This window comes from Haliotis cracherodii, unplaced genomic scaffold (genome assembly GCF_022045235.1).
Source record: "Haliotis cracherodii isolate W230 unplaced genomic scaffold, xgHalCrac1.p SCAF_5, whole genome shotgun sequence".
In the NCBI taxonomy this organism is placed as follows: domain Eukaryota; kingdom Metazoa; phylum Mollusca; class Gastropoda; order Lepetellida; family Haliotidae; genus Haliotis; species Haliotis cracherodii.
This window is the reverse complement of record NW_027266308.1, coordinates 20,283,808-20,294,629: the sequence shown is the minus strand read 5'-3', so window position 1 is coordinate 20,294,629 and position 10,822 is coordinate 20,283,808. Positions and strand designations below refer to the sequence as shown.

Below are 10,822 nucleotides of genomic sequence, written 5' to 3'. Positions count from 1 at the left end.
AAAGGACCCGAAACACGATATCAGGACTTCGATCCAAAATGACCTGTCGCGCCATTTGTCTCGTGCAGGATTAGAGTGTAAACTTTGGAAATCACATGATGAATTTCATGACTTGCAAACTGTTATAGCTGCATCCCCTTCTGATTAAATCATTGCTGACGTCTCAGTCTCGCAAGAGACCTAAAAGGGGATCGCGTGGTCACAACGTCGGTCATGACTGATTCTGTATCCACCATTGCTCATTGTATCAGCCGCTGGTTTGCCAGGTCCAGGCCTGGTCTTAGGTCGATCCACTTATCCATCTCTATTCACGGGCTACTGAAACACGTGATAGTCTTGGATATTCAGACTATACACCCATCACGGGACTTTTATCCGCAGGCAGTTTCACTTACGCAAAGAACATCTGACACTGTTCCTTGATTGATGGCCAGTGCGTGAAACTCGGCCTCTTATCTCGGCACTGTGCTGGAAAGGGAAGCTAATACTTTACTATGTGGTCATAATCTGCCCTTCGACGACAACCACTACTTCCTGAGCGACTTGTTTGTAATACGTGTCACGTGACCAAATCGACGAGTGTTCAATGTCAATCAATCAATCAATTCCGCGTGACTTTGGCAGTCTAAATCTGGCTCCCTGGCCTCGCCCTCTGTAAATGGTTGTACATCCGGTACGCGGGGCAGACCAAGAATCAATGCTAGAACGGACTATTATTTCACACACCCAGGCAGTGACATTCTACCAACACGTGTGGTTTCGGCCAGAAAATATGTGTGGACAACACAGTTGATATGTTTTATATAACCATAGTGTTGTAGTTACAACATAGTTGTGGTGGAACAAACATGTTTTAGTTTGGAAATGACCAAGAAAAAGTTAATCATGGCCACTTGTCCGTTAATTCTGACACAACAATAGTAAACATGTGGAAGTTTTCAGTTATGTTACTAATACCATCAGGCGGGGAAATGTGAAACATGTTTAAATCCCACTGGAGTCCGCGCCACTCGTAGCGCTGCGACTAGTGTAACGTAGGTCTACCATGATCGCTTTCTTGGACGGAACCCAGTTGGATTAACTCATGGTGGCAACACTACAAGAGCAGCACATTGCTGTTCAGATTAAATCAAGTGAATTTTGACTGAAGATACCGAACGATTATTCCAGAATTTGGGTTGGTGGGTTGTGGTTGTCAGATTATATATTTTACATAAGTGGCGTGTGATATGAATCAGTATAGCTTGCGATATAAATGTGTGAATCTTGGTCAACCCAACAATGTGTTGGACACGCTATGGTGTTCAGTGTCGTCAAGAACACTCCAGAACCCAGACACTCCCACGGAAGGCGCAACGACCTCCACGTCATTCCGAGACGGGGAAGTCCTCCGCTTACTTAACAGTGATTATAAGATACGCAAACAATTTAAATAAAATGTGCATTAATATGTGTCACACACACATTGCCGAGTCACGTTCGTGTCCCTGTTCGTTGTGCTGATCCACGTGGGGTTCACGCGCCACGTGCTTTGACTCGAAATGCGCCACTCCATGGAACGTGATAGTCGACATTCCGACATGCCTTTGTATGCTATTCAGTGGGGTATGTTTAACACACATGCGATTTACACTGAATTGTCACTTTAAAACTTTTGGGGAAAAATAAATGTGTTTGTCAAGAATACTAATGTTAAGGATGCCCTTAAAACCTCGACAGGTGCGACGTGACGAAATGAGATGGCGTGATCCATTCAGGGGCAATGACGAGGTGCAACTGGGAGACTGGTGTGCTTGTTTGTTTATTAAGAACAATGATGTACAAAATAACCAATTGTGGTGGTATTCGATGCTATGTTAGATATTGCTTGAAACGCAATTTCAAATTTGAGAACAAAACGAAAACATTCCTAACATTTCAAATCGCGACGTTTCCCTTCTCATATCCTTGAATTTCAACACACGTCTGTGCTGATCACACCCTGTGGCATGGCCTGCATAAATAGAACACGGACACATCGCTCCAGTGCCCAGGACCAGCACTGACACAGGCAACTGTTAGGGAACCTAAACTCAATGAGACTATCGAGGAGTAGGAGGCGTGTCTGTAACATGATCGGACATGGATAGTTCATTTTCCACTACCTTCTTTCCCAGGAACCCCTGGACACTCCTGAGTTAGTGAACACTTACACTCGTCTACCTCATATACCCGTCCAGGCGGGCGCTTCACCTCCTATACTCTCCAAATAAAGTAGGGTATCAATAAATGTTATGATATATAGGTCGCCAGAAGAAAGATCAGCTGCGATGAATGACTGCTACAGACAGAACGGTTTGGGCACCAAAACCTAACGTTACAACACACCCGAAACATTGCACGTGGACCATGCACTTCCTCCGTACACGTGGGGAGTGGGGTCAGACTTGAGTTTGACATTTCAGTGAAAGGTCGTAAAATCGCAGAGAGACATTAGTATTGTTGATTTTCATTATCCACAGTAACACGTAAGCCCTCTATTCGTGCTTTAATTCAGTATTTGTGATCAGATTGGGAATGCATCGTCGACAACGCGATGAACGTCTATTATAATAAATGGCTTAAAACTGATAGGACTCGGCAAGAGGTTGCTAAGATGTACAATGTGTCCCAGTCTGTGATGTGCAGACTTTGGAACAGGTTGTTAACCAAATGTGAATGATCGCACCGCACAGGCTTTTAGAAAGAAATCGAGTCCAGACAGCCAGTCAAATAGCTGTTCAATTGCGCTAGGTTGCTGGAGTACAAGTAACTGACCGCACCATCGCGCATGTTCGGCGACCACGTGTTCTGCCACCGTTAATAGGTACATTCCACTAAGATCTCAATGATGTTTAGGTCGCAGAAACTGGGCGAATCGCCGATGATGTTGTGTAATGTTTTCAGATGAGTCCAGATTCTCTAACGAACGTCATGCGAACGTCAACATAAGTCTACATGATAGATTTGAGGGTAGGCTGTAATGACAAATGATGAATCACCAGAACTAACAGAACGCCAGTGCACGCTGTCTAGGGAAAGGTCACTTGGACAGTGCATATTGTTCAGGGAAGGGTCACTGGACAGTGCATATTGTCTATAGAAGGGTCACTGGACAGTGCATACTGTCTATGGAAGGGTCACTGAACAGTGCATATTGTCTATGGAAGGGTCACTGGACAGTGCATATTGTCTATGGAAGGATCACTGGACAGTTCATACTGTCTATGGAAGGATCACTGGACAGTGCGTATTGTCTAGGGAAGGGTCACTGGACAGTGCATATTGTCTATGGAAGGGCCACTGGACAGTGCATATTGTCTAGGGAAGGGTCACTGGACAGTGCATATTGTCTATGGAAGGGCCACTGGACAGTGCATATTGTCTAGGGAAGGGTCACTGGACAGTGCATATTGTCTATGGAAGGGCCACTGGACAGTGCATATTGTCTAGGGAAGGGTCACTGGACAGTGCATATTGTCTAGGGAAGGGTCACTGGACAGTGCATATTGTCTGTGGAAGGGTCACTGGACAGTGCATATTGTCTATGGAAGGATCACTGGACAGTTCATACTGTCTATGGAAGGATCACTGGACAGTGCGTATTGTCTAGGGAAGGGTCACTGGACAGTGCATATTGTCTATGGAAGGGCCACTGGACAGTGCATATTGTCTAGGGAAGGGTCACTGGACAGTGCATATTGTCTATGGAAGGGCCACTGGACAGTGCATATTGTCTAGGGAAGGGTCACTGGACAGTGCATATTGTCTATGGAAGGGCCACTGGACAGTGCATATTGTCTAGGGAAGGGTCACTGGACAGTGCATATTGTCTAGGGAAGGGTCACTGGACAGTGCATATTGTCTGTGGAAGGGTCACTGGACAGTGCATATTGTCTATGGAAGGGTCACTGGACAGTGCATACTGTCTATGGAAGGGTCACTGGACAGTGCATATTGTCTAGGGAAGGATCACTGGACAGTGCATACTGTCTATGGAAGGGTCACTGGATAGTGCATATTTTCTGGGGAAGGGCCACTGTCTTGTACTACCGAGACAACAAACTGGCGCCAATAGTAGTGCCGTTGGAGCTCCATGTTGGTGAATGTTCTGTCTTTCAAAACGATAACTAGCGGCTCCATGTTAGAACCTAACAGACAACTAGTGTATCCATGTTAAGAGGTACACAGACAACTAGTGGTTCCATGTAAGAACTACACAGACAACTGGTGGCTCCATGTTAGAACTACAGAGACAACTGGTGGCTCTATGTTAGAACTACACAGATAACTAGTGGCTCCATGTTAGAGGTACACAGATAACTAGTGGCTCCATGTTAGAACTACACAGACCACTGTCGGCTCCATGTTAGAACTACGCAGACAACTGGTGGCTCCATGTCAGAGGTGGTGAAATTGGGTATAACGTCGCGTCCAAGATTATATCACTTACATAGCAATGTGCATGCACGTGTGTGTGTGTATGTGTGGCTGCTCGTACTACTAGACTAATGCCGACCTATAGTGCTAGCTTACAGAGATACCACGCTGCACTTTACAGACACAGTATACTGACCCCAAGCTGGAAAGTCCTTGTTTTAGCCCCTTAATGCCGAACGCCAGACAGCGTAACAAAAAGTACCATCTTATATGTCTTTTGGTATGATGGAGCCGGGATCGAACACCGGACCTTCCGCTAGTAGCTAACACAAATACAGATTGTCAAAGCAAAATTGAATCATAATGACTTGAAGTTGGTTCGGCCTTTTGATTATCCTGTTAAATATGCTTAACTATGCTTCTGTGTGGACATGTATCCTCGCTCACCGTAGTGTGGAAGCTGCATGGCACAGAGCGTCCCAGATGCAGCTGTAAACAACCCATAGACACAGATACGTGTGAATCTATTCAGCAGAAATGCACTTTAAAACTATTGTCCACTGATGAGAAAACAATGGACCTGTTTAGTTCGCTCAATACCTGTGTTTAAGGAGTCCAGTAGTTGGTATTTGGCTAGAGTTCTCTACACACACTGAATCAACACTAAGCCTCAAGTAGATGCTCCCACTCCAGCCGGTGTCAGCACAGCACTGACCGATATCCACACTGGTCAGTCAAAATCACCTGGGCGACTGTAGTATATTGCCAAGAGATATACACTCTGGTGAAAGTATTGCATGTCCCACTGTAGTATATTGCCAAGGGAAATTCACTCTGGTGTAAATATCTCCTGGCCCATTGTAGTATCTTGCCAACAGACATTCACTCTGGTGAAAGTATTGCCTGTCCCACTGTAGTATATTGCAAAGACACATTCACTCTGGTGAAAGTATCGCCTGTCCCACTGTAGTATATTGCCAAGGGACATTCACTCGGGTGAAAGTTAGTATTGCCTGGCCTGGTATGCTACATTTTGTCAATAGACATTCGCAGTATCAAATACGGTAGCTTCAGCACCAATCATATATGACAACATGTTTTAGCAGTTTCAATTTTTTATTCAAATCTGTACAGTAGACTTTCTGCAAAGATGACAATATAAGTTAGTGTTTACATGCAACATAGTCCACTCTGATACTGCAGCAGCCAGCAGACCAACTCACTGACCTCAGGCAGTCTGTGGTGGCAGGAACTAAAGAGGAAGACAACTTACACTACATGCAAGGATACTCAGCAGTGAAACATGGACACATACATGTACTACATGCGTATGTATAGGGAAAGTATAGATTAGCAGTCACTCATGTGAGGCTGTGATGTAGGAAGTGAGGAAGAGGGGTGACAGAGTAACGGGTGAGCCACCACTTATCCTGGGAACTTAATCAAACTCCCCAATCCCCATGGGACTCAGGACACGTGGTTGTTGCTGGTGAGAACGCTGAGTGATGGATACAACTGGAGAGTGGGGGAAGAGGGGGGGGGGGGGGGGGACTCAGGACACGTGGTTGTTGCCGGTGAGAACACTGAGTGATGGATACAACTAGAGAGTGGGGGAAGTGGGGGGACTCAGGACAGGTGGTTGCTGCTGGTGAGAACACTGAGTGATGGATACAACTAGAGAGTGGGGGAAGAGGGGGGGGGAATCAGGACACGTGGTTGTTGCCGGTGAGAACACTGAGTGATGGATACAACTAGAGAGTGGGGGAAGTGGGGGGACTCAGGACAGGTGGTTGCTGCTGGTGAGAACACTGAGTGATGGATACAACTAGAGAGTGGGGGAAGAGGGGGGGGGAATCAGGACACGTGGTTGTTGCCGGTGAGAACACTGAGTGATGGATACAACTAGAGAGTGGGGGAAGTGGGGGGACTCAGGACAGGTGGTTGCTGCTGGTGAGAACGCTGAGTGATGGATACAACTAGAGAGTGGGGGAAGTGGGGGGACTCAGGACAGGTGGTTGCTGCTGGTGAGAACACTGAGTGATGGATACAACTAGAGAGTGGGGGAAGAGGGGGGGGGGAATCAGGACAGGTGGTTGCTGCTGGTGAGAACGCTGAGTGATGGATACAACTAGAGAGTGGGGGAAGAGGGGGGGGGAATCAGGACAGGTGGTTGCTGCTGGTGAGAACGCTGAGTGATGGATACAACTAGAGAGTGGGGGAAGAGGGGGGGGGAATCAGGACAGGTGGTTGCTGCTGGTGAGAACACTGAGTGATGGATACAACTAGAGAGTGGGGGAAGAGGGGGGGGGAATCAGGACAGGTGGTTGCTGCTGGTGAGAACGCTGAGTGATGGATACAACTAGAGAGTGGGGGAAGAGGGGGGACTCAGGACAGGTGGTTGCTGCTGGTGAGAACGCTGAGTGATGGATACAACTAGAGAGTGGGGGAAGTGGGGGGGACTCAGGACAGGTGGTTGCTGCTGGTGAAAACGCTGAGTGATGGATACAACTGGAGAGTGGGGGAAGTGGGGGGGGACTCAGGACAGGTGGTTGTTGCTGGTGAGAACACTGGGTGATGGATGAGAGTGGAGTGTGGAGGGGGTGGGAGTGGATGGTTGTTGGATGCAGCCGAGAGTGGTGTGGTAACAGGTGTCTAAGATTGTAGAGTTGCAGTACTAGCCAGGAGATCAATACCTGCCACTTGAGTCAAAAGGTGATTGAAACTGAGGGAGAATGTGGTAGTAACTGGCAACAGAGGTTTAAACTGGAGGCATTTGCCTTGTGCCCACACCCACATTGTATAGAGAAAATATTAGTGGTCTGTCTACTCTAGAACACAAATCACACTAAAAGCCATGTGAAACATGGGTTGGAGTGGCCTTTCTTTCAACATGAACAAGAGAACCCGTAGCATCAACATAAGATTTCAACTAAAATATAACCCACTACAGTATCTAACCAAATAAACACAACATACAGCATAATTACATTTTTACAACCATCATCCACAGCTCCTCACCAAATTGCCATAAATCATCAGAACCACCCTCTAGTTGCACCGTTCCTGCCAAGGAGATCTCAGTGTATATACAGGAACAGTGGTCAGATGAGGTGTGTTTCTCCCATCATGCATTGTTCCTGCCAAGGAGATCGCAGTGTACAGGAAGAGTGGTCCAATGAGGTATGTTTCTCCCATCATGCACTGTTGCTTCCTGGGAGATCCTGATGACCTGTGGCAAGTTGGGGAACAGAGTCGTGCTTGCGTCATGACATCTATCTTGGCACATGTAGCATGTAATTCAATATGGAACGGTATGGACAGATTCAATGGGAAATGTGCATTATCACTAAGACAATGAAGTGAACTGCATCACACTGAAGTGAAAAGTCCAACTAACACACAAACATACTTGTCAAATAACAAAGAGTAAATTGCATATATTAATATCCTCATTGTTGAACATATTTAGGATTATACTTCTTTTTGGGACCTTAAAATAACCTTGAAGTTACATACAAAATATATAACATAAATAATTTCCTATGATTTTTCCAATATCATTCAGCAAGGCAATATTGATGAATAATACCACACACTGTATAACTGGATTTCAGGCCAAGGATATCAAAATATGCATGATGTTTGCTAGGAAGGGTGACCGGAGATTGCAGGGTATTGCTTATGAATGTAGGTACAACATACAGGGACTCCAATTGGCTGGGAATAGCCGACACAGGAGACATGGTCCGCCCTGATTATTAATGTTTTCTCCATCATGTTTATTTATCCAAATATTGCTATTTTCTGAATGGTATACATAATCCTCTATAATGAAGATGTTACCGATGTATTTTTATTGCTAGATTGTTGATCAACACAACAAACACAGCTTACAGATATTCCCTGAACACTGATCATTGTGCGCAAGCCTGAAGTTCCCCAAAAGGATTTCACAATGCTGTAGTTGAGACCTGGGAGTGGTTGCCTGGACACCCAGGGCACATAAACACAATGTCCTGCCCAAGAAGAAGTGTAGTATCTCGACCAATGGCATGTCATATTACTTTGGTAGTGTGTTCATATGAACATATGGAAATGGTAAGTCTTAAACATGGACAAAGTGGCACAACATCAAAATTTCTTTGAAAGAGCACTACAACCCAGAGAAATTATGTATTAATGGCTCAGGCATCCCATGTTTGTCCGGTTATGTTACAAGTTATGCTATATACCAGCAGCTAAACACTTCACAATTATCTCAAGAGACAATCTGGTTGAGGATAAATAACAGTAAACAAATTACTACTGTTTTGTCACCAATATACTAAAATATACGTAAAACCAGAGAAAAGACAAACAAGGGATGTGTGGAACTATTATTCTACCCAAAGAGTTTGCTGGAGTGTCCCCATTATATCAGCACTGGAACAATGCGATGTAGCCAATGTATTGAACAATGTCCACACCCCATGCAAAACAGAATGCTGCACACATGACATGATTTTGTTTGTTTGTTTGCTTGTTGTTTAATGCCACACTCAGCAATATTCCAGCTATACAGGTCCATAAATAATCAAGTCTTGACCAGACAATCTAGTGATTGATCACATCAGCATCTATCTTGGCAATTGTGATACAATGACATGCATCAACCAAGTCAGTGAGCCTGACCATCCGATCCCGTTAGTCGCCTCTTACAGCAAGCATGGGTTGCTGAGACCCAATTCTAACCTGGATCCCCATGACATGAACTATTATAAAAAGTCACATTGAGATCACATTGCAGCCATACAACACCAAATTGTTATGTTCACATGACAGCAGGATTCAAAGCACAATAAGAGCAGCAGCAATTTCATATCAGCAAAAAAACGGAAAACTGGTATATTGCTCACCATTCCTTTGATTACAATCTAAGGATTCAACTGGGAAATGTGTTAACCGACATCACTGAAGTGCAGGTCATGTGTTGATAGAAGCTAGAAGCAGTACTACAGGCAAGCATCTAGAAATTCATTATGCCATGATGAAATCTTTAACACAGACAAGCTAAAGCTTCTTTTTTCAATAATAAAGTTCATGGAACTTCACTTCAGTGGAAATGTTGCTGCCATTTTTTTTCTAAATACCATAGCTCACATATTTCTCTCTATTTTACTTTCCATCACTGCATAAAAAGCCAGGCAGATAATGCCTTAGTTGTGTGACTCCAGGTTGGAGACTGGCATGTGTGTATGCTGCCCTTCCCCTCCATGCTGCCCAGTGGAAAGTGGATTAAGTCCCCAAGCTGATCAATAACTCTTGCTCTTCAGTAATTCAAATACATGTCACCACAAGATATGGCTGCTAAGTTTTACTTTCACTTAATATTATTCATTCATCTGTAAAATACCATTTAACAACCATCACAGGCAATGTGTGTACACTGACTGATTCGGATAGACACCATCAGCAGTTTTCCTTAACAATCATCATAAAATATGCGTAAAAATTGGTACTAAAATAACAACATACTGAAACCCAGGCCAATGATAAACAAAAATATTCTAGTTGACAGGTTATCAGGCCTAGGTTCAAATTATATTATAATGCCACACTCTTCCCAGTAGGCAGTGAAGGCTGAACAGCAGAAGGACCTGACGCAGCAGCAGCAGCAGCAGGGGGAGCTGGCGCCACCGCCCCCACAACATCATGAACTAGGAAGTCCATCTTGTGTATGGACTTGTGTGTACCTCACAGTCATGGAATCCTAGTACATGGTAGCAGCAGATGACTGTAGATTTGCCAGGAAGCAACATTAAGCAGAGTGTTTGGGACAAATGCTTGGTGGGGGCCTGGCTTCAGAGATCTGGATCTCCATCAGGATCCCGTCAGCTGGGGGGGGAGCTGCCCTCGAATGTCATGCAACCTCGGCCATTGGATCAAGTCCTATTTGGTGAGATGTATTAGCTTTAGCCCGGTATGTTGACTGGTGTGGACCAGCTTTCTGAGGTACGTTCTGTATTTACAGCAGGGATACAGGAACCAAGGTTCTTTAAGGTAATACTGCTCTACACAAGATGGCCCGCCCAGCCATATCTGTGAGTCGTCCAGGTGTCCATGGAAGGAGGGGAGTCGAGGGACGATGCTGTGCTGACTTATGTACAATGATAATATCCGTAGTGTGGGGCACTGGCCACCAGGCGATGCCACCTCACTGTGTGCTCGGCATCTTCAGCTGCCATGTGACCAGGTCACATGACTTGTAGCACAAACACGCACAGTTCATTCATTCACGATGTGAAAAGACAGGTCACCATGTTATAATGTCCGTGCCTTCTGCAATAATTCATCTACGAATTTCTGAAATAAAGGAAATGTACAAAGATTATAGTGCAGACTATGAACGCACAATCATTAACCAAGATCAGACCAATTCCTTTAA

The 10,822-nt window shown here is 45.0% G+C and overlaps 1 protein-coding gene across 1 annotated transcript in view; it reads right to left on the bottom strand.

Moving 5' to 3' along the window:
- Positions 1–5,506: 5,506 nt before the first annotated feature.
- LOC139442555 (protein phosphatase 1 regulatory subunit 14C-like) overlaps positions 5,507–10,822 on the bottom strand; it is a 46,324-nt gene continuing 41,008 nt past the window's right edge. The window contains exon 5 of the mRNA XM_071223380.1: positions 5,507–10,740. Within this exon, the coding sequence (XP_071079481.1) occupies positions 10,699–10,740 (42 nt within the window). The 3' untranslated portion in view covers positions 5,507–10,698. The remainder of the gene's footprint in view (positions 10,741–10,822) is intronic.